General features: G+C 43.7%; 2 protein-coding genes across 2 annotated transcripts; both read right to left on the reverse strand.

Annotated features, from left to right (window-relative positions):
• Positions 1–783: 783 nt before the first annotated feature.
• Positions 784–11,848, reverse strand: ATP6V0A2 (ATPase H+ transporting V0 subunit a2). The gene is made up of 20 exons (XM_015813639.1): positions 11,732–11,848; positions 10,911–10,989; positions 10,309–10,406; positions 9,862–9,999; positions 9,585–9,685; positions 9,223–9,349; positions 8,557–8,639; positions 8,206–8,299; positions 7,515–7,727; positions 7,194–7,344; positions 6,704–6,843; positions 6,088–6,242; positions 5,781–5,868; positions 5,166–5,284; positions 4,431–4,641; positions 3,682–3,801; positions 3,161–3,280; positions 2,193–2,310; positions 1,808–1,979; positions 784–1,355 (listed from the first exon to the last, which is right to left on the reverse strand). The coding sequence occupies exons 1-20, from the start codon at positions 11,846–11,848 to the stop codon at positions 1,256–1,258; spliced, it is 2,544 nt and encodes an 847-aa protein (XP_015669125.1). The 3' UTR covers positions 784–1,255.
• A 615-nt stretch (positions 11,849–12,463) lies between these two features.
• On the reverse strand, positions 12,464–21,909 carry TCTN2 (tectonic family member 2). Its single transcript, XM_015813640.1, has 18 exons — positions 21,763–21,909; positions 20,788–20,892; positions 20,137–20,210; positions 19,672–19,873; positions 19,413–19,513; positions 18,550–18,746; positions 17,746–17,869; positions 17,480–17,612; positions 17,000–17,065; positions 16,776–16,880; positions 16,218–16,295; positions 15,691–15,771; positions 15,143–15,254; positions 14,857–14,960; positions 14,355–14,508; positions 13,492–13,617; positions 13,088–13,176; positions 12,464–12,716 (listed from the first exon to the last, which is right to left on the reverse strand). The coding sequence occupies exons 1-18, from the start codon at positions 21,851–21,853 to the stop codon at positions 12,601–12,603; spliced, it is 2,058 nt and encodes a 685-aa protein (XP_015669126.1). The 5' UTR covers positions 21,854–21,909; the 3' UTR covers positions 12,464–12,600.
• Positions 21,910–22,200: the final 291 nt, after the last annotated feature.

Below are 22,200 nucleotides of genomic sequence, written 5' to 3' on the forward strand. Positions count from 1 at the left end.
TATTGGAAAGTGAGAAATGAGATGAGATTCCATTGGCACTCATGAAAGTCTTTACGGTAAAATACCTCCCCTTTAATGCATTTAAAACAACAACAGCAAAGCAATCCTTTAAAAGGTATCTTCTTCATAGGGAAGAACAAGTGTATTTCAACAGAAAATTGGCTTCGGGGTCAAGATTAAACGGGAATCTGATTTTTGTGGAAAAGGAGTGTGCGGTATCACAACTAAGACAGCCTGCATTAATGCAGGCCATGGAGAGGCAAAGGTTGTAGACCAGGGGAGTCTAACCTTGGCAACTTTAAGACTTCAATTCCCAGAATCCTTCAGCCAGCAAGGGTGGACTTCAATTCCCAGAAGCATGGCTGGCTGGGGAATTCTGGGAATTGAAATCCACAAGTCTTAAGTTGCCAAAGCTGGACACCCATGCTGTAGGCTGCCAAAAACTGCCAGACACCAAAAAACATCTTAATTTTCCTGGGAAGGTTTTTTTATAATCCTAGGGTTTCACCTACAGAAGCTCTATTAGATATATCGGAGTGTTCAGAATAATTTCAGACAGTGATTCCAGGCTTGGGAGAGGAAGCTCCCACATTGCCTATAATGCATCTTTGAAAAAAGAGAGTAGAAGAGAAAAAAGCAGAACCAATGCTTCTATGTCCCTCTGTGAGTCTCAAATAGCTTTTCAATTTCTATGGAAAAAGTCATACCCTTTGTGCAAAGAGGAAATCCTAAACCTGCTTTTAAAGCCTGTGTTTTGGATCAAGCAAGAGAAAAATCATAGTGTTTTCCAAAAAATACAGAAGAATAGAGTTTTATTCCCAGTGGCTGTTATCAAGTTCCAGAAATATTCGTGACAAGGATCAGAGGAATTAATCAGAGGAGTGATCCCAAATGCCTTGATGGCTGATTAATGCTCCCTTAAAAAAAAACTTTCAAAGGGTCTTTCTCCAAAACAACTATGCAAAAAACTACCCTTGAAAGGTTTTGCTTAGAAAACGGCTACAGCATGTTCAGAAGCAGCAACTGAATATTTCAGGTCAGTTTCAAAATTAACCTAAAGGTGCTTACGGAAGGAAGACAAGGCCTGCTTGCAAAGGGTCCCACGTTTTCAAAGTCCGAGTCAGAGGCGATTAAGGGTCGTTATAAAATTATTTGGCTGCATTTTAAGGCAAAAATCAGTGAGGGCCTTTGCTACAGGGAGTCGAACAAGGATGACGTCAGCGTACATGATTATTTACAGCCAAAAACAGCCAGACTATGAGATGTATCTATCAAAATGTAAAGAAATGTCTTGAAAGGAAAAAGGGGTGAACTTGTATCCATCGCCCGTGTAGAATTTGTTCTGAAATTCCACCCTGCAATAAGAAAAAAGAAAAAATAAATAAAATGAACATGCTAAACCCTGACTCCTGAACTATTTGAGCACCAAAGGTTACTTTCAAACCCAACATTTTCAGTCTCCTGAAAAGACAGTTTCTATTTTCCCCCCCCAATAAAGCTTCCATTTCCTAAACATAACATTCAACACCCAATTCTCCCAGTGCTGTTTAATGCCTATGTATGTTAACTCATGTAGTGAGTTTATTGTTTATCTTTCTTATCTTTTCTCCTCCTCTCCTTCTCATTATTATTATCATCATCATCATCTCTGTTGCTCTGCATGTACAGAGAGCTCCAGTAGCGGAGACAAATTCCTTGTGTGTCTAATCACACTAGGCCGAATAAAGCGTCCGATTCAATTCCACATAAAAGTTTCAAAAACGCCGCACTAGAAAGTTGTCCAAGAAGGTGAAAAGGAACCACGTACCAATGGAGCCGTACGGCATGCAGGAAAGCGGAGAGGCCCTCCATGACCAGGAGAATGAATACTGTGAGGATCATGAATAAGGCCGAAAGGGGGACCAAGAGCAAGATCCCGTAGGCTGCATCCATGTGAAGACCCAGTTTCATGACCATTGCCCAAAGCACTTCGGATAACTCTAAAAGAGACAGGCAGAGACATGAGCAGGTAACTCCAAGCCCCACCTGCTTTACTGGACGTGTGAGACACAATACAGGCAGCCCCCAGCTTACAACAGTTCATTTAGTGACCGAAGTTACAACGGCACTGGAAGGATTGTCTTAGGACCATTTTTCACAGATGACTGTTGTACCATGATTGACTGATCGTTCAAATCCCACAAGATACTTACGGGCGTGGGCTAAACTGAGTGCCCAGAGCCTCAGGTAGGAAGCGGTGTTGGAGATGCATCCTAGACAATATTCAATGCTGTGGATGGCCTGCTCCATGAACACCGCTGAAAGGCTAAACTAAAAGAGACAGCGTGTAAGTGGGATTGCGGCCAGGGTGCGGATTATAATCCACAATCCCAACATCCTGCTTGTGATTTGGGGGAGATTAATCACTTCATAAGCAAGGAACTACAGAAGCTGAATATATGACATTTCTGTTTCATTCCCTAATTTATTCACAAGTTGTCCTGCACTTATAACAACTCATTTAGGGATGGTTCAATTACAATGGCAGGGAAAAATGTGACTTGTGACATTTTTTCCCCACCTTTGCATCATCCCCCATGATCACCTGATCAGATGCTTGGCAACTGGTTCATATTTATGACGGTTGCTGTGTCCCAAGGTCACGTGAACCCCTTTTGTGACCTGACAAGCAAAGTCAAGAGGGAAGCCAGCTGCACTTGAACAGCCGGGATACTAACTTATCAACTGCAGTGATTCACTTAACTGTGGGAAGATGGGTTGCCAAATGGGGCAAAACTCACTTAACAAAGGTCTCACTTAACAACAGAAAGATTGGGCTCAATCGTGCTCGTTAAGTCAAGGACTATCTGTATTTTTAATTGCATTTGCCTAGGCCAGGGGTAGGCAACCTTGGCTCTTTTATGACTGGTGGACTTCAACTCCCAGAATTCCCGAGCCAGCCATGCTGAGGGGAAAGGGAGAGGTTTCCAAGCTGAGCCATGTTGGTTCAGGAATTCTGGGAGTTGAAGTCCACGAGTCGTAAAAGAGCCAAGGTGGCCTACCCCTGGCGTCGGCGTACACAACAGCCCTGAGCTGGCGTACGTCATAAAACAAATCGAAAATAACTTTTCAATGAAAGGATTAAAAAAAAAGAAGAGCTGAAAAGAGTCCCAGGCCCAACCTCTTCCTTCTCTTCGGTCTTATGCCTGTTGTTCAAAGGGCTGGTTCCCTCTTCCATCTCACAAGTTGCCAAGAGAGCAATCTCTTCTTCGCTTTCCTTCCGTACCAAGCGATAACCTTTCTGGAGAAGGAAAAAAGAGTTGTGCGGTTTTAGGGATGTCTCTGAAGGGGATTCACGGACCGGTTTCTCAAATAATCTTTCAGCAAGCAACTACTAAACACCTCCCAACCCTGTCCTGAAACAAGGCTGAGCAGCTCAACATCTTAAGGGCCACATCGAGACACAAGATTAAGGCACCACAAAACACACAAAGTGCTTCAGGGAATGGCAGCCAGGTGTTAAGCCTAGGCAAAGCCTTGTGAACTATCTTTCCCTTCAAACACAGCATTCTTTTCCCCCTTCATCGATTAGACTGGATGCTCTCTACGCTGATTGAGAGAGCCCTGGCCTGCGGCAGGATGCAGAATTTTTTTGTCAAGGAAAAATACACAATTTACCCCAGAGTTCTTCCCAATACTCACTCTGTAGGACCCAAAGCTTTGTCTGCCATTGTTCAACCAGTACAAATAAAGCGGCTTTCCAAAAAACAGAACGAGAACAGAAAGTACAGCCAGGACTATCAGGAATTTCTGAAGGATCATCTGTTTTAAAAGAGGCAAAATTTACACAGCCGTAATTTCGAGGTGGTTAAAAATTTTGGTTAGCAAAAGCCTTGTAAAAGTTCTCTGCTGAATTAAGGATTTTATGTTATTGGGCTAAATGACAATCTGGCTAGTTGTTGTTTTTTTTTAAAAAAAACTTGTTTTATATGTTTTGTTTGTTTTGACAAGGTTACACTGTTTTCAGTAGTTTGCAAAAGAATGCGATCCTTTCTGCTTGTCTCAAAAAAATGCTATAACTCATTAAAAGCAATCCACTAAGCCCTCCTATATCATACATTTTCTGCTGAAGAGTGTTAGGTTTTTAAAAAGCTATGGCCAACCTTAAGGAGCCTGAAAATCTACATTTTTAAACCAAGGACCCCATTGTGCCTAAACTTATAGCAATTCCCTAGATTTAGGTGGCTTCTAAAACAACACTTCAATCATTTCTTAAGGACGTACAAAACTCAGATTCAAGTCTCCAACAATTAATAGTTACTGGGCTCATCTTGCAAACTGTTTTAATTTACTCCAATTTAAGGCCGACTTATTTCAACAGAAGATAGCATTTAAAAATAGAGAGAATTCAGATTTCATTTCTGGACCTTTCAGGTCTAAGGATGACCCACCTGCCCGGAGAAAAAGATTTGCTTCTTGTTATCGTGGAACAGAAACATGCCGATAAACTGAAGCAGGATACTGGGAGCAGAACTGGAATTTTCAGGGCCGTAAGCCAGCCATTTAAAGACGATCATGAACACCAGGTATCCAAAAATGGACAGAATGAACAGAAGTTGAGGAATGATCACCAAGTAAATATTGTACGTCTTCCTGAAATGCCTGGAAGGAGAAGAAAGGGTGGGTTTATTTTTCATTTCAATTAAAAAAAACCTCCCTTTTTACAACCCTATAATCCCTTGATGGGATGGAGCTGAGCATTTACTGGCTGGACGCCCTTCCTGACGCCTATTTGGAGTTCGCAACAGGCCACCACGCTACTCTACTTTTTTTTTTTTTTAATTTCAATAATCAGCCCAACTCCGTTTTGCAGAGAGTGTTCACAGAAAAGTCAATTGTCTGCTTAGTTCAACAGGGCTGTTGTCCACTCTCACAAGTGTCGTTCTACGGCTGCCAGCGGTCCCAGTGTGATCAGAGGCTGGGCTAATGGGAGGTGATGGAAAAGAGTAATGCAACGGGTTTGAAGGGCGCCAAAAGCCTTAAAAGGGGAAGCGCTTCATCCGGAAAAAGAGAAAAAGACCTTCACTGTATGAAACTTATTTACGACGACGCTTATTTGGCGCCCCTCTCGTGTCAAAGGCACGGCAAAGACCCCCCCCCCGGCTTCCCATCCTGTCCCTACTCACACGTAGTTAAAGCCCCCCAGGGCAATCCCGAAGACCATGTGCACCATCCCAATAATGATCGACATTTTCATTTTGAAGGAATTGAGGAAGGGGAGGCGATTGCTCGCCAGGCTCCACATCTAGAAGGGAAGAGAAAGACAGCCTTTAAGACAAGATTCAGCCCAGAATACAGGCAGTCCTCGACTTACGACGGTTCGCTTAGTGACCATTCAAAGTTACGACGGCACTGAATAAAGTGACCGAGGACCGTTTTTCACACGTACGATCGTGGTCACGTGATTTACATTTGGATGCTTGACCGCTGTCTCACATTTATGACGGTTGCATAGCCTGGGGTCACATCATCCCCTTTTGTGACCTTCTGACAAGCAAGGCCAAAGCCAGATTCACTTAACGACAGCCAACACTTGACCATTTTCCTGTTATGGTGGGTAAATCTAAGGACTCCTTGTATGTTGAAAGCTATTTTGCGTGAAACAACCCCAAGGGAAAATTCAGGGCAGTCCGACGGACAGTTTTGCCTCGCTGCTGAAAAAAAGAGCAGCCGTGGGCTGAGGGCTGTAATTCTGCCAAGTCTCCTGGACAGACGGCAGCGGCTCAAGGGAAGTCACTCACCGGATCTATGCCGAAAGGGTAAGGACCGGTGAAGACGCCAGTCGCATTTGGATTCAGAGTCACAGACGGATTTGTCGAGTCTGCCTTGCTAGAACAATTTAAAAACAAAAAGGAAAGAAAACAGAATTAGAGGTTGAGAAGAAGAGAATTCTATTCTATTCTATTAGCATTCTATTCTATTCTATTCTATTCTATTCTATTCTATTCTATTCTATTCTATTCTATTCCTATCCTATCCCTATTCTAAAGAAGAGGACAGAGATTGCCCAGAAGTGAAACTGACACAGGCTGCACAGCCACAACTTACCTCCAGTCCATCCCAGGCATTTGTGAAACATGCCATCCCGAGCTGAAGATGACCAAAGATTTAGAGAAACAGTCATTGTAGATCAGGCCGGTATAGATGGAGAACAATCCCATCAGCAGGATGATGTATCGTCCTTGAAAAACCATCTTCATGATCTGTGGACAGAAGGAGAGAGGCCTCACCGTCACCTTAGAAGGGAATCTCTGTAGCTCAGGGCTGAACGGTGGGGTCCCTGGGGCTCTCTGAGCTGGCTTGTTTTCTTGCAGACATTTCATGACCCAACTAGGTAACATCATCAGTGCCAGAAGGGAGTGGAGGGTTTGCTCTCTGTTTATATGCAAGTGGCTTGCCCTGTCAGTATTGGTGGGGGAGCTGTTTTCTTCTTGGTAGTCCCTTGATTAGGCTGTTTACTGTTTGGCTGTATTTCTTAGTTGGTAGTTCCTTGATTAGGGACTATTGTTTACAATCAGCATTATCTATGGGTCGTGAAACCTCTGCAACAAAACCACCAAGGCCCCACATTCCTTCTTTACAGATGCAACAGTGGAAAAACAGGATTTTTTTTTTTCCAAGCAGTGAAGAGCACCAGTCACACAGGAGTCTGGGCTTCCCATACCTCGTCTTGGGATTTCATCAGTTTGGGGTGTTTTTCAAACAAAACCATGAAGAGCGCAAAGAGGAACATCAGGAAGCCGTGTCCGCAGTCTCCGAACATCACGGCGAACAAGAAGGGGAAGGTGACGATGGTGAACAGAGCTGTGAAAGTCACATTTATTTATTTATTCCAGTTATACGCTGCCTGTCTCACTGTCGGGTGATTCTTTACAGCAGGGGTCTCCAACCGTGGCCACTTTTGAGACCTGTGAACTTCAACTCCCAGAATTCCCCAGCCAGCTATGAATTCTGGGACTTCAAGTCCACAAGTCTTAAATTGCCACGGTTGGACGCGCCCTCTGCTTTACAAGAACACCGCGGCTCTTTCAGCGACACAAAACCCACCTGAGTTCACAAGGCCACAGGAAAGTGAAGGCAGGTCAGCATCAACGAGGGGAAAGAGCCCGGTTTAGAATTTACACCCCCCCGTTTTCACTATTTTTCAGACTCACCAGGATTGACTTCCCTGTAGCTGCCAATCCCGTACACATCGACGATGTCCTGGAATCCCGCGGTGAATTTGTTGGTCCGGATCAAAGTCGGAGGCGTTTCTGTTGTCGGAATGGTGTTCATGAAGGAAGGGACGGAAGCGCCGCTCTCTCTCTGGTTGCAGAAGTAAACAAACCCTCCTTATTATATGCCCAGCAGCCCCCGTCCCATTCGTGCTCTTATCTGTGCATGAATCATGTACAAATATGCTCGGAAAGAAGGGATCAGAACTGCTGAGTCTCCTTATTACAGACTGATCAAAGCAACGTTCAGCCTTGACTTACGGATCCTTCATCCAGGGCGCGACGCATGTTGGGCAGATCCGCCAGGGAGCACCAGACCTCAGCAATGAGGCATTTGTTGGTGACGTCAAAGCTGCAGAGATTCAGCACGTGATAAATGGCTTTCATCTTTTTCACCTGAACATCCCAGGTGTAGATGGACTCAGAAGCTTTGCACAAGACTTGTCGTAAATAATCTTCGGTTTTGTGCAACACCTTTGGGGGTTTTGTTAAAAAAAACAAACAAAAAACCTTTATTACAAAGGCAACTGTTATCCAAAGGGGGGTATCGGCAGGACAAAGTAACCTTAAAGTCGTTTCTCTTTTATTAGTTCTATTTCTGGGGGAATTGGCTTAGCTTCACGGTGCCCAGCTGGCAGCAGATAAAACAATCCCAAAGAAAAACATTTTCCTGTTACAAGAAACAAGTTTCTTAAGGCCACAAAGGCAAAAAAAAAAGAGTCCTGAATACGATGCTATGTCTGAATATCTCCAGGACAATAAACAAAACCCTAAAAGAGAATAAATCCACTTGGAGAAGGCAAATATGATCTCACGGGCTGTGTGGACGAAAGCTCTCATTTCTTAACGCACTCCAAACAAACACACTGCACGTCCACATTGATTCCGTGAAACAACTGGCCTCTTCCACTGGAAACACACAGCCAGAGTGTGAACGTAACTGTCTACTTACAATGTGAAGGTCCTGGATGCGAACCTGGAGGCCTTCCATCACCGCCCGCCGTTCCTCCGGAGTGTTGGGATACGGGTAGATGTGACAGTGGTAGCTGTGACACAAAGAAGTCACTGAAGCAGCCAGCCAAGCTATTCTTACAAACGTGTGACCTCACATCCTTAAACCACAGCTATTTTTCCTACACATGTAGTCCTCGGCTGACAACGGTTCGTTTAGTGACCGTTCAAACTCCGAGGAGTTTTGAAAATGCAGTTTTCCCTAACCATTTTTACATTTTTGGAGCATCGTCTTACAAATATATGAAACAAATGAAAAAAGCATGACATAAACACTTGAGTTTGTCCTTACCAGTCGCATATTTTCTTAATCTTTTGGCCAATTTGTTCACCCCAATAGGATATCAAGAACACAAACCACTTGGTCAGCTCTCCCTGGAAAACAAACAGGAATGGCTCACCTCAGCTTTGATTGACAGGGGAACTACGGGGCTCAGGTTGCCCTTTCTTAGCCCAGGGATGTTGTTTTGTGCAATGTTTCTACTGAATTTCGCAAGATAAAGCAGGAATGGACTTCAGTGCCTCAAACAGGCATGCATCGGTTCATTTCTCTGGTAAAGCTACTCAGATTTAATCTTTCCAACATACGGGTGCTAACTCGACTGATGATATTCATTTAACGACGGTTCAGAGTTAACAATGGCACTGAAGTGCAAACGTAAACGAATCCATTACAAATTATGATGCCCTGAATCCATGCTGTTTTGAAACTATGTTTTCGGTATTCCAACATAAAAGTTTAACTTTTCATAAGTAAACAGTTCATAATTAGCGGATCTTAATGGTAGTAGCCACAACTGTTTTACACCAATTCATAAGAGAGTTGGAAGGGATCTGGGATCTTGATTCTATCCCTCTGTTAAATGCAGCCAACCCTATGTATGCTGATTATTCAGGAGGAACTGATCCATCAGCCTTCGGAATAATTTACTCTGATTTCTCCAGCTGTCTTACTTACGGAATCAGGATCTTCCAAGCATTCTTCCACTTCAGAGTAAGAAACAATTGTATTTCCTCTGCACACCCGCCACAGCATTTTTTCAAATGCTTCAATTTTGGCTCGGTGAACTAAGCCGGAGATAAATCTACATTAAAAGGAAAAAAAGTGCCCTAAAAATAATCTCACCAGGACAGGGAACCATGATTCGCATTACCTGCAGAGTCACAATTATGCTTCATTACTACATCACCGGATGCTTCAAAACAATCCAAATTGATATGCAGTAAATTAATTCTCCCCAGTATTTGCTAAGACTACCTGTATAAAACAAGGCTAAAGATGCTTTGCGTGGCTATTCACCATCCAGTTTGGCTACTTACCCAAGTTTGGCCTCAAGTCTGTGCATGCAATTGTACTCAACCAAAGGATCATGATCGAAAGACAGGAATTCTTCGTAACTGCTCTGTACGCAGGACTCGAGCTAAAATAAAAGACAGCGAAAATCTTACATCAAACGGAGAGTGGAATAGCCAAAAAAAAAAAAAAAAGACTGGAAACGAGGTATTTGTTTTTATTTATGATTGTCTGCTGTCCGGAGTCACTTGTTTAAGATGGGTGACCTTACACACATCTAAAGTCAATAAAATAAATAAATACCCCAGTAGCTCTTTGGGCGAAGGACTGCGTGACCTTCAGCAGGTGGGTGTATTCTGTCAACTCCAAAAGGTTTTTTCTCAACTTCTCCTTGTTTTTGGTCACCTCTCTCAACTCCACCTCCAGCTTCTGTAGTTGTTCCTACAACAGAGAAAAACAGCACAGTTTCGGTGTGGTTGATTTCTAACAGGAGTGTGGTTCTTCCAAGCAGAAACCAAGACAATCGCTACAGTTGAACAGCAGACAGTGGGAAATTTGGAGCTGCAAGTGTCTTAGGGTTGGCCTAAAAGCAGTGATTCTCAACCCTGAAAACTTGTAAGAGGTCTGGACTTCAACCCCCAGAATTACCCAGTCAGTTACCAAGGTTGCCAAACACAGGCCTAAAGAATTGAAAAACCAGATTTTTCTGTCATCCTGGAACATCACGCGATCCCCATTTCTACAAGTTACCTGGATTTCCAACATCTGTTTAAGTGGAGGAGCAGAAGGAGTGATATTTCCTTCCGGAAGGGGGATGTCTGCTTTCTTTATTTCCTGCACTAGGTATCCTGCAAAAATGAAAAAGAATTTCATCGAGGTAAAGCAACTGGCTTTAGAAGGTTGTGCTTTGGCACATTCCTCTGGGAAGTTTGTGCATCGCGAAGGATATTTACGCACATGCGAGGGCACTCTAAAATCAAGCCTGATCAGTTTTCTCTATTGTATCGTGAGAATTGAAGAAGCCCAGAATTTGCATACTAATTCTCTGAATTTTAAATCAAACCCCAAAATGGAGAAACAACCAGCGCCTGGTGCCAAAATGATCACCAAATCTCCCGACTGTGGTTAAAACCACAGTTTTTTAATCCTCTGAAATGTGGGAGAACATACAATGCAAGAACGAAGCAATAAATCAAGTGGATTGTAATATTCTTTCAAGCTCAGTTTGAAATTGACAAGAGCTACATTCCCTTTTCTGTTTGAAAGAACAACTCTGTGATACATTTCAGGATGGGTAAAACTTTACTTAAGAGGATCAAGGTTGCCAGTTGTTCAGCATTCTCCAAACTTACCCAATATTCTTTCCATTTCTTCACATTTCTTCACTTCACCCACATATTTCCGCTGGAACAAACTTGTATTTGAGTTGAGCTGGAAAGGCAAATCTTTTTTTTTAGCTGTTTAACTGACAACAGAAACTTCTATTGTCTAAGAGTTTACAAGTTCAATTCTATGGCATTAAGCCATAGTTTATTTTAACCATTACGATCCTTGAGTCTTCCGCAGCTGGTGCACACAGAATATGAAGGAAAGACCTTTGGCCTTGAAAAGTTACACATCATCATTAAACACCATTCATAACTTCTGAGACAAACTTTATGAAGCAAACCATAGAGCAAGGCACTTTATTAAACACTTTAATACCACTTGTTTTATTACATGTACCCTTTGAGAGCTGCGTGCAACGAAATCTCATTTTAATGTATGCTGATCAGTGCACACGTAAAGTGACAATAAAGTTATTATTCTATTCTATTTTCCTGTTCCTTATTCTATTCTATTCTATTCTATATTCTATTCTATTTCCTGTTTTATATTCTATTATATTCTATATTCTATTTTCTATTCCATTCCTTATTCTATTCTCTCTCCATGGCAGAAGCCCTCTGGTTTGGGGCTGCCTTGGCCTCCCTAGGTAAGAAGCCACGAAGACCAGCTGGGTGACTTTGGGCCAGTCCTTCTCTCTCAGCCCGGCCCACCTCACAGGGTTGTTGTTGTGAGGAAAAGAGGGAGGAGCACGAGATATGCTTCCCCATACAATAAAAGGGTGGGACGGAACAAATAAAAACCCGAGGCCGGGGCGTCTCGGCCTTCTCCCCCCGCGGCCACTCACGTCTCTGAAGTGGGCCAGGCCGCGCTCGCCCAGGGCGCTGAGGCACTCGTAGGCCGAGCCGGCCTGCAGGAAGAGCTGCGCCAGGCACATGGCCTCGCTGCGGAAGAGGGAGCCCATCCGGGCGCTCACCGCGGCCCTCGACGCCGCCCGGCCGCCATGGAGAGGCGGAGGCGGGGCGGAAACCGGCGCTTCCCCTCAGCCGCTGGCCACGCCCCTTCGGAGGACGGAGGGCGGGAGCGGCTTCCGGCTTTCCGCCCGCAGCTGCGCCATTGGGCGTAGGAGAGACCGCTCCGTCTCTCTCTCGGCTTCTCGGTGGTAATAATGCCAACTCTGGAGACGAGTTTACGCTGAAACGGAAGTGCTGGTACAGAGCGGCAATTAACAGCCCAGATAAGGGAAGTTACTAAGGAGGTGCAGCGCCCCCTGGATTCGGCGGCATGGCGTCCGCCTCGTTTATTACACTTTTACCGTTGTTATTATTATTTTAATGCAAGGGCGTCCCACTTTCTTATAGGCTTCAACTCCCAGAATTCTGCCTGGGGAATTCTGGGAGTTGAAGTCCACAAGTCTTTTAAGTTGCCAAGATTGGACACCCAATACAGCCGTAGGATCCAAATCACATCCCTTGTTGATTGGATTCTCCTTTATTGCTCTTTTTTTCCTGTAAAATCACAACACGGTTTCAGTTTTGTCCAGGTGGGTTTTTATTTTTATTTTTTTTCCTCTCTCTTCCCCCACCCTCTATTTTTTTGGAAAATATATCTGGGGAAAATGCCCATTTTTTTCTCTCTTTCCATAAAAGCTGTGCATGATAATAAAAAAAAATGTAGAAAAGCACGATCAAAATTCTGTGGGGGAAGTGGAGGTTTTCAGGGCTTGTTCCACAGGCGGAGGATCCCACTCCAAGGACTGCTCAGCACCACTGCAAGGAGGACGAAGAAAGCCAGCACCAGGCCTTTGGCAAGGGTGTGGGAATAGGGCTCTCCTGAAAAGAGGTTGGAGATAAAGGTTTAGAAACGGGATGATGCCTTATATCTTGGAAGAAATTGCTCCAGAATTGGCATTTCAGTGGAAGATAATCCAGACAAGCTTCTGCTAGAATGAGGGTATCTAAGCCATCCTCTGCCAGAGACGAGTCTCTCCCCAGCATAAAAGATTTACAAAACTGGAATCGCCTAATAATATGCTACGTGTAGTGCTCAGGCCATGTCTATAAATGAATTCTGACATAAAAGGAAATTCTTCCAATAAATACATCTCCCTACTGAGACACCCACCCACCCACCCAAGGACTTGGGGGTCAGCTAGAAATTAAACACGAGAAAGGCCAATTGAGAGTCCTTTTTTTTTTTTTACCAGTATAGTAGCGTGTCATGGGATAAAAAAGCTCAGGCCAACAGACATCGTTTCTCCTGCAGTCGTACTCCGTGTAGTTAATTTGAAATCTGGAAAGAAAAAAAATAGGTTGTTAAAGTGAGTTGTAGCTGATTTTATAACCTGTTTTGCCACAGTTATGGGAATCATTGCTGTGGTTAGGTGGATCTGGCTCCCCCCCCCTTGAGTGTTTGTCAGAGACTGCTGGGAAGATCGCAAATGGCGGTTGCATGACTCAGTTTCCCTAGCACAAGGGTAGGCAACCTTGGCTCTTTTATGACTGGCTCAGGAATTCTGGGAGTTGAAGTCCACAAGAGCCAAGGTTGCCTACCCCTGCCCTAGCAGTTTCTCTGGAGCAGATTTACAAGTCTGCATCCTAGTTTTACCTTGTCTTTGGCACTGGGGGCTGAGCAGGTACTTTAATAAACTGCACTGCAGCAGAGACGGGAAAGGAACTCACGTTCTCCGGACAAGCCAGGCCACAGGGAACTTGCCAAGTTATGGTGGAAAAACTGAAAGAGAGAAGCCTTTCCTGTACATGGGAACTGCAGCTACAATGTAGAAGGCCGTGCAATGTCACCTATCTGATTGTCGTCAACATTCTAATGTTAAGAAGAGCATTTTTTTTTTTAGCCTAGTAGCATTACAAAAGAGGACAACTCTAATTCCTAACGGACAGGGGGGAAATGTCAGTGCTCATTAGTGCAGCACTGCTTCTAGGAGGCATCCCGAATAACAGCAAAAATAAAGAACAATCTGTGTGATATGGGCCCGTGTCAGAATGCAGTGAGATTTTTTTATTTTCTCCTCCTTGGGATGGAACACACCTTCTGATTGCAACAGGTCAAGCAGTTTGGGGATCGTTCTGTTTCAATCCAAACATCACAAAACCGTGCCTCATTAATTTGGGCCACGTCATGCGGAGGGGAATTGACTGGAGAAAGCAATTATGTTGGGAAGAGTTAGCGGTAAAAGGAAACCAGGCCGTCAAAGGATACGGTGTGGTGGGACACCATCAAAGCTGACACCAGCCAGAGCATAGAACAACTCAAATTCGTGCAAGATCAGAAGACGTGGAGAGGCCCGGCCCATAGAATCGCAAAGAGTTGGACCCAACTGAATGGATCCTATCATCACCATCATGTTTCAATCAGAAAGAAATTAGAAGTCTATGTGGTAAGAGAAATGTTTTCACCAAAGGACCCCGAAGAGATCCGAGTTCAGCAAATGCAAGTAAGATTGTACACACCCGATTTGCACACCAAGTATCTCTTCTTGAGGGATTCCTTCTATTGCGCCTACATCAGCGGTGATGATCTGAATGTTCAAGTGGGCAGGAACATCAGGACAGATCCCTCTTAAGCTCCCGTCGCTTGCGTTTGAAATGGAAGAGGCATTTACACCTGTGAACAGCAAAAGCCAATGGGCTGAGAAGGTTAACCAACCAGCTGCTCAGCAACTTATCCTTTTCTTTCAACGTTAAAAGAGAAAATATAAACAAACAAAGAGTTTTGTGAAGACAGGATGGCTTCATTCGCTTCACTTTCCCAAAAATAGTTCGACTGATTTACAATATCCACATCCAACTTTAAATTAATTTAGAAGTCCAATTGTTTTTTAATAGCTGCGGTTCTCCTGTTAGCGAGATTATGGCTTTCATAATAAAAAAAATGTAAGAGGATCGTTAATGCTTTTAAACACAAACTAAACACCGGCAATTAACTGGTTGCTACTAAACTGTGACTACTCACGGAGGACTTCCACCCAGTCATCTGAGATCTCTTTATGGGCGTTGCCTCTTTTTCCAACGTGGCTCGCTTGCACCAAGGAATTAAGCCTTGCAGCAACATCCTCTCTGCGAAGAAACAGGCATGCAATATAAATGGGCCGGTAGACAATTCGCGGTTTCATATTTCAAAGGAAAAATGCCAGGTTTTATAAATCAGTGTGGATTTCTTAAATTTCCTTTATTTTGGTGTAAAATGAGATTTTCTTCCTTGTTTTAAAATGAAGAATAAGAAACTAATTTAATCTCACCTCAACTGCGTGCAGTTGTCTGCAAGACTGACCTCCATCAGGCATCCAGAAATGGAATTGAATCCAAACAAAAGGGGAGTCAGGTTTGCTGATGAACACAAGTTCTCGCCAACTAAATAATGGAGACAATCTGGTTCAGAAATTGTTTTCTCATTCATGTAGTACTATTCTAGTGTATTTAAACAGAAAGCCCTCAGGAGTGGAATTTCCCTCTTCTTAAGACATCAAACAAGTCAAACTGAAGTGACTAAGCTGCCCCAAGAGTACAGCTTTACTTGCAAATTACGACTCTTTTAGGAAAGGTTTTTAAAATTAGACTCGATATTGCTTTGCTTACAAAATAATATTCGTAATTTTTGTTCTTGTTCCTAAGGATAGCAACAGAATAAATGCCCAAGTTTAATTTAGCAGAATATAACTCCAATCCCTTTTACCCCCTCCTCCACAGAAATATGAGCGAAGAGTCCCCAAATGAACGTCACACTGATAAATGAATATTGTTTTGTTCCTCTTGAAATTGCGTAATATTTGTGATCAAAAAGAATTACCAGGCTTCCAAAGTTTTAGAGTGGTAACAGGAGCCAACGATGTCAGGTTTGTGGCTCTAACCGGCTTGCCAAGCTGATAACCTGGGTGGACAAAAGAAGATTTTGCCGGTGGCTTCAAATATATCCAGTTAAGCAATCTTGCAGAAGGAGAGAGATCGGTCTGGCTAGAGCTAACAGTCTCTCAAATGCCAAATTTGTTTCTCACTTTGCTTGAGCTTTTCCCAACTCAACACACACACACCCTGATCAACAAGACGAAGGTATATCTACTCCAAGTTCTACAACAGGTCAAGCTAGTAAGCGATCCACACCCTTTTCCTCCAAGAAACTCTTGGCCAGTTGTCAACGGAGGAGGTGGGCTTCTCTGGGTGCCACCCAAACCATCAAGGGCCAGCTGCAGAGCCCAGCCCCCAAATGCCACCCCTTACCCAACAAATGACACAAACAAAAAGAAACTGAAGCATCAGCACCGCCGACCATCAATACGCCATTAAGGGCCTTCTGCACTGAAAAGCCACTTCATCCACCTGGGTTTCCTGAGAATTCTTCCAGGCTTGTAGCGTTGGCGCTCACAAAGGTGACAGTGAACTTCTGTGTTATCGTCTCTGGCAAAGATAAATATAAAATGCACCAAGTTAAAAAAAAAAAGAGACACCACTAGGTTGGCGCTTTTATCCAACCAAATTTGAGAAGCCTTCGCCGGGTTACCGTATCACAGGCAGATATGGCTTGTTTTAACTATGGTTTCTTCAACAAGCATCCCTGGGTTCGTGCCTCAGAAGAAGCCCAAATCAAAATTAAGCCAATCGTAAAATCTTTAGGGCAGAGTGCATTAGGCATCCAAGCAATATTACGTTATCTTTTCAATGCACTTTCCATTAAATGCTCTTTTCAAAGATGGATACTTTCAAGTTGAATAGATTTGGGGTGCGATTTTTATGAACCAAAGGCAAGGTTGCTTCAGAGCCAGTGTAAAAAACAACAGCTCTGACAACTGATTCCAAATCACACGGGTAATCTTTCACTGGCTGAAAAAAAAAATCGTAAAAAAGAATAACTGGACTAAGAGAAATATAAAAAAATACCTTCTAGACACATTCCTCCATAAAGGACTTTGATCTTCAGTTCTTTTATTCTCTTGCCTTCCCACACGATGATGTAATCTTCAGCAAAAGTCACATTTCTGCATTCTGAACACAGGAAAGCTCTCGTACAGGTTATAGGTCATACGTGGGCAGTTTTTTTATTAAACCTTTTCAAAAGATGGGTTATAACTATGCCTAAAAAAACTCGCTCAATGCTTATTGACCTTTATTGGCACAAGGGAGCAAGGCAGAACTTCTTTCCTCGTAGATCACCTCTGGTTTGATGTTATCTGGAAAGGGAAAAGGAAAACGAGGGGATGAAAGGCAAACTCAAACTACGACGGAAGATCTAATATTGGCAGTCCTCGACTTACGACCACAATGGAGCCCAAAATTTCTGTTGTTAAGTGAGCCTTGCCCTGTTTTTATGGCCTTTTCCTTGCCACAGTTATTAAGCAAATCACCACAATTGATAAGTTAGCAACCTGGTTGTTAAGCGAATCTGGGCTTCCTCATTGACTTTGTTTGTGAGAAGGTCACAAAAGAGGATCACGTGACCCTGGGACACTTCCACCGTCATACATATGAGCCAACTGCCAAACGTCTGACTTTTGATCACAGGATCATGGGAAGCTGCAAAGATCGTAACTAGGAAAAACATGAAAAGACTCCAGGTCTCTCCCTGGCAATCAAAACCGCTGTACCTCCAACTCCGCTGTTGACAGCGCTGCTGAACACGGCGCTCCCGGCTTCCTGGCAAGTGGCCACACATTCGGCTTCAACATCCCGAAGGAAGGAAACAGGAGCATTTCTCGCACACTGCCCAGCTATGAATAACTGGATGACACAAGAATAGGATAATCCGGTTTGTTTTCACATCATTCCCCCTTTCCCCAATCCAGAAAAAAAAACTCCTCTTTAATGAACAAAAAGAGAAAAAGAAAAGAAAAACCAGAGAGTTGCCATTTACCTGCGGAACTGTAAAATAGTCATTATGAACAGTCAGGATGGGATCCCCTTGCCTGTAACCGTTGGACAGTTTTCCTGGGATAGCTTGCACCAGAAGCTTAAAGGAAGACGCTTGGGATGAAGAACTGCAAATGAATTTTATAAATATGTAATCTATTTGTACAATGAATAGAGAAGGTGTGTGGGGACCGTGATTCCCGGCCTTGCCCCCCCCCAAACAGACTGACACAGTGCAAACTGAAGTGTCAGCGTTTTGCTGGCATTTTTGGGAGGCAACGTCTAAGTACCACAGTTGTGGTATTAAAACCAGGTGCTACACATTCATTTCGACCTCATCAACATCACTGCCTTGGAGAAAAGATAGAAACAAGAGCAACACTTTGTCTCACACTTACAGAGACTGGAATTGCGATCCAATGCATATAAAGTTGTGTATCACTGGTACAACTAGCTGCAGTGTGAATTATTATTACAATAATTATTCAGGCCAAATGCCTGTCCTACAGCAGGGATGGGGAACTATGGCCCTTTTATGACTTGTGGACTTCAACTCCCAGCATTCCTAGCCAGCCTCCCAAGTCCCCACCTCTGTTCTATAGCTATGTTTTTCGACCTTGACTGCTTGAAGATAGGTGGACTACAGCTCCCAGAATTCCCTAGCCAGCATGGAGAATTCTGGGACTTGAAGTCCACCCCTCTTCAAGCAGCTGAGATTGAGAACGACTGAGTAACAGACTGTATGCTCAGCTAATGCTTGTTCCACAGCTCCACGCTCCCTAAGCCTCTGAGGAGTTTTCATACTTACGTAGAGCCATCATAGAAGTACCCAAGGAAAGGGGAATTATTAACGGAAGACTGCACACACAGGAAGGGGAACCAGTCAGGGGCCAAATTCCTGGATTTGACAGAGCAGAGCTGGTCGAAAGGTGGATTGACGTCCCCACCGAACACCCCTTCAAAACACGAGCTCTCAAAAAGCTGCTTCATCTCTGGGGTACAATCCTTGAGAGAGAAGGTAGACACACAGGTCTGGGATCAGCCTGATGCCATTCTAATAAGATTGAGTAGCTTCACAGACAGATCTTGGGGGGAAAATGACTGTGGGCCGTCTACTCAACATGCAGAAGATCTTCCATTCACTCTCGGCCTCTGAGAACTGAGAAGAGGGTCTGAGAAATATTTTTGCCAGTCTCAGCAGCCCACACTAGGCCAGACAAAAACTTGAGCTAGGGATAAGGACATTTTCTTAAGGTTATTGCTTTATAAAAGTCTAGGGTAATGTGGGAGGAGGCCTCTAAATAGGATACAGGATAAGAGAGTTGGAAGGGACCCAACCCCTTGTCCAATGTCTTCTTGAAAACCTCCAGGGTTGGAGATGAAGACAAATTGTTCCACTGATTTATTGTTATCAGGAAATGTCTCATTTCTAGGCTGGATCTCTCCTTGATTAGTTTCCATCCATTACTCCTAATCCAGAAAGCTCATGCCAGCCTTTGCCGTCAATTAGCTTTTTCCGTGTAATTCATTATGAAATCATTTGGTTCAAAAAGAACATCTCAAAAACTTAACTGCGGTTAAAGACATGGGCCAGAGTTTCAGAAATGTCAGAAGCTTTCCAGGGTGATGCTTAGAATGAAGAATTACAGAAATTAAAAGCAGAATTAGTACCTGATCACAACAGCATTGAATATCACACACTCCTGCTGTGAGGTTGCATGGACAGGAGCCCAAGGGATGAAAGACTTGATTGGGGATCACCGTTGCATTCTCTAAAGAAGAAAAAGGTGAGAATTGATAGGTTAATTTGAAGAGGTGCCTTTTTCTTTCAATATCCTTTTCTCCTGAACAATTAAAGTCAAACCACATTTTGCTGGTTGGGTGCATACATTATGTTGAAAACATCTAAAGGTGGCCATGAATCAAATACCTATTTTTCCAGTTAGGTTTCCTGAAGTTGTATTAGGGTATATTTCCGCTTGGATTAATAGCCGGGCCATCACCTTTGCCCCTTGACATGCTGAGACCTGCAAACTTTGAAGCAAGCACAGGGCCTCCACACAGCAATCAGTGAGGTTTGAAATACACAGTTGCAAGTGCCTGGTCAAGGACACCGTCACCCTGGAAACGTTCTGAAATACAAAATATGATAGCTAGCAATTAACCAAGAAAGCTTTATGAATTACAACATAACTATAAATATTAAACCCATGTCAGAGATAAAACAGCAATTATTTTATTTGGATCTTTATTTACTGCAATGGTTAAAAAAAATGCCCAAATCAGGAATCTAGGTCAAGAATTTTATGGAAAGAGGTTCACAGGAGATACTTAAAAAGTTGATCTAAGATCTTTTATTGGCAAGGATAAGAGGAGAATCACTTTGTCTACTCACCCCGTGATGTGTGACTTGCAAGCTCCAGTCATCTGTTCTGTTTCTGCCACTACAATCTGAAAGGGGCAACAATCCTAGAAGAGATCAAAGAACATTATCATATGCAATGAGCAAGGACATACATCCAATTTCGCAGGTACTAAGATTGTTGGCCGAGCAGATCCAAAAATAGCCAGGGAAATAATTGAAGCCTGGGAAACGGGCCCCTTGTCAATCAACAGGAGTGCTGATTTACCATCAGCTGATTAGGTACTCTGGATCTCGGCAGCCACAAGGAAACAACAGCCAACAACTTAATAGCCAGCCATCAACACTCTACTCAACAATTAAAAAGCCACACACAACAAGGTACCACATAAATACTACACATGGAATAGCCCAAAGCACACATTCTAGTGAGAGACAAGTTCCTTGAGGATGGGCTACAGCATGAATCTAAAAGCACAGAAGAATAAATCTCTGGTCATGGTGACTGACCCAGATTGGATCCTGCGTTTATCACATGTATTATCATCTCTCAAGCATCATTCTTACCAGGAAGAGTGAAACTAATTCATTTTGAGAAAGAGAAAATAATTTCCTCCCTGCTCTTTGGCATTCCAGAACTTTCTGGGTTCATTCATCTCAAAAATGGTTTTGAAGGATGCTTACCAGTTTCATTGTCTGCCACAGCGAGAGAGAAAGTATCAGCCTGGCTGTTGGTCAAAGAAGCTGTCACCATAGTCCCAGACATGTGGATAAACGAAGGTTGGAAATCTAAACAGAGAAATCAGGATCATGTTGAGGTCATTCATTAAACATAATCATTGGCCAAAGATGTTCTCTCTAAATAAAGAGGCCTCTGTGAATTTCTTCATAGTTTCCTTTCACCATTGATAGAAGAGAAGGAAATGTAGGACAGCGTAAGAGAATTGAGGAGATTATGTTTTTGTGTCATCATTCGAAGCTGCAAAGGAGGGGGATAAAAGAGGCAGGAAGTTGCTAACCAAAGCATTCTTGAACACACACAACTGGTTGCAATTCTTTGGAGGCTTTGGGTGTTGTTTATGCCTTAAAAAAAGTCAGAAAAACCCAATCCAGGAGAATTCAAAAACAAAGCACATACCAAAGCTCTAAAAGCCACGTTCCCTAAGAGACATAGCCATGATTGCCCAAGCTAAACTTTGTTAGTGTGTGGGTGGGGACAAATCCCCCCTTTGGGGGGGGGCTCAAAATGTTTATTATACCAACTTGGCCCACTGGTTAGCTCAGAAAATAATGTATTGTGCAAATCCAGAACATGGGTTCTCTTGGATTCTGTGAACATGACTAAGAGGTTAGGGATGGATGGGTGGATGGATAGGGTTGGAAAAAAGAAGAAAGGAAAATGGGAGGAAGGAAGGAAGGAAGGAAAGGAGGGAGGGGAATGGGAGAGGAAGGAAGGGAGGAAGAAAAGAAAAAATGAATGGGAAGGAAGCAAAGGAGGGAGGGAGAGAGAGAGGAAGGAAGGAAGGAAAATATTTCACAGCTGTGAGGCAAGCAGAACTAAATCAGAAAACATGAGACTGGCATAAAGCGGGACCTGTTGGATTTCTGCCTGCCCATTGCTGATTAAGCCCCCCCCCCCTTAATCTTTCCCCCACACACCCTGCTCTCCATCCTGGGCCCCGGCCCGAAACAGCCACAGCAGCCCCCAAAGGATCCCCCGGAGGCTCATGGCGAGGCTAAGACGGGCCATCCCGAGCCCCAGGATCGCCTGTCGCCGCCGCCGCCATCTTGCCCGGCGCCTTCCCTGGTTGCTATGGAGATGGCCGGGAGGAACCAGGCCGTCTCTGAGGGAGCGCGAAAGGCTCGCGTGGCTGCCAAAGGAGGGTAAAAAAGCCTGAAGTATCCCGCTACGTTGCGAAGTTTAGGAGATTAAAAAAAAGCGCGCCTGTGGTGAAAGTAGTAGAAAAGAACACAAAAGAGGCCCTTTCTTCTTACTATTGCCCCCCGCACTGTGGAAATGGTATGTTCCTCAGTCAGGCTGCTCTACAGCTCCCATCATCCCTTTCGCGGACGCTCGCGTGTAGAAGCTAATTCAGC

Source organism: Protobothrops mucrosquamatus, unplaced genomic scaffold (assembly GCF_001527695.2).
Source record: "Protobothrops mucrosquamatus isolate PMUCROS unplaced genomic scaffold, P.Mucros_1.0 scaffold180, whole genome shotgun sequence".
Taxonomy (NCBI): domain Eukaryota; kingdom Metazoa; phylum Chordata; class Lepidosauria; order Squamata; family Viperidae; genus Protobothrops; species Protobothrops mucrosquamatus.

What these genes read in the sequence shown, in the direction of transcription:
- ATP6V0A2 (XM_015813639.1), bottom strand. Translation starts at nt 11,848, where the DNA reads ATGGGCTCCCTCTTCCGCAGCGAGGCCATGTGCCTGGCGCAGCTCTTC. An exon ending in CTACAGGGAAGTCAATCCTG is followed by an intron (nt 6,844 to 7,193) that starts GTGAGTCTGAAA and finishes TGACTTTCACAG; the next exon opens with CTCTGTTCACCATCGTCACC. An exon ending in AAATCTTTTTCTCCGGGCAG is followed by an intron (nt 3,802 to 4,430) that starts GTGGGTCATCCT and finishes CTTTTAAAACAG; the next exon opens with ATGATCCTTCAGAAATTCCT.
- TCTN2 (XM_015813640.1), bottom strand. Translation starts at nt 21,853, where the DNA reads ATGGCCCGTCTTAGCCTCGCCATGAGCCTCCGGGGGATCCTTTGGGGG. An exon ending in TTCAATGCTGTTGTGATCAG is followed by an intron (nt 18,747 to 19,412) that starts GTACTAATTCTG and finishes TTCTCTCTCAAG; the next exon opens with GATTGTACCCCAGAGATGAA. An exon ending in GCTCCCTTGTGCCAATAAAG is followed by an intron (nt 16,881 to 16,999) that starts GTCAATAAGCAT and finishes TCCTGTGTTCAG; the next exon opens with AATGCAGAAATGTGACTTTT.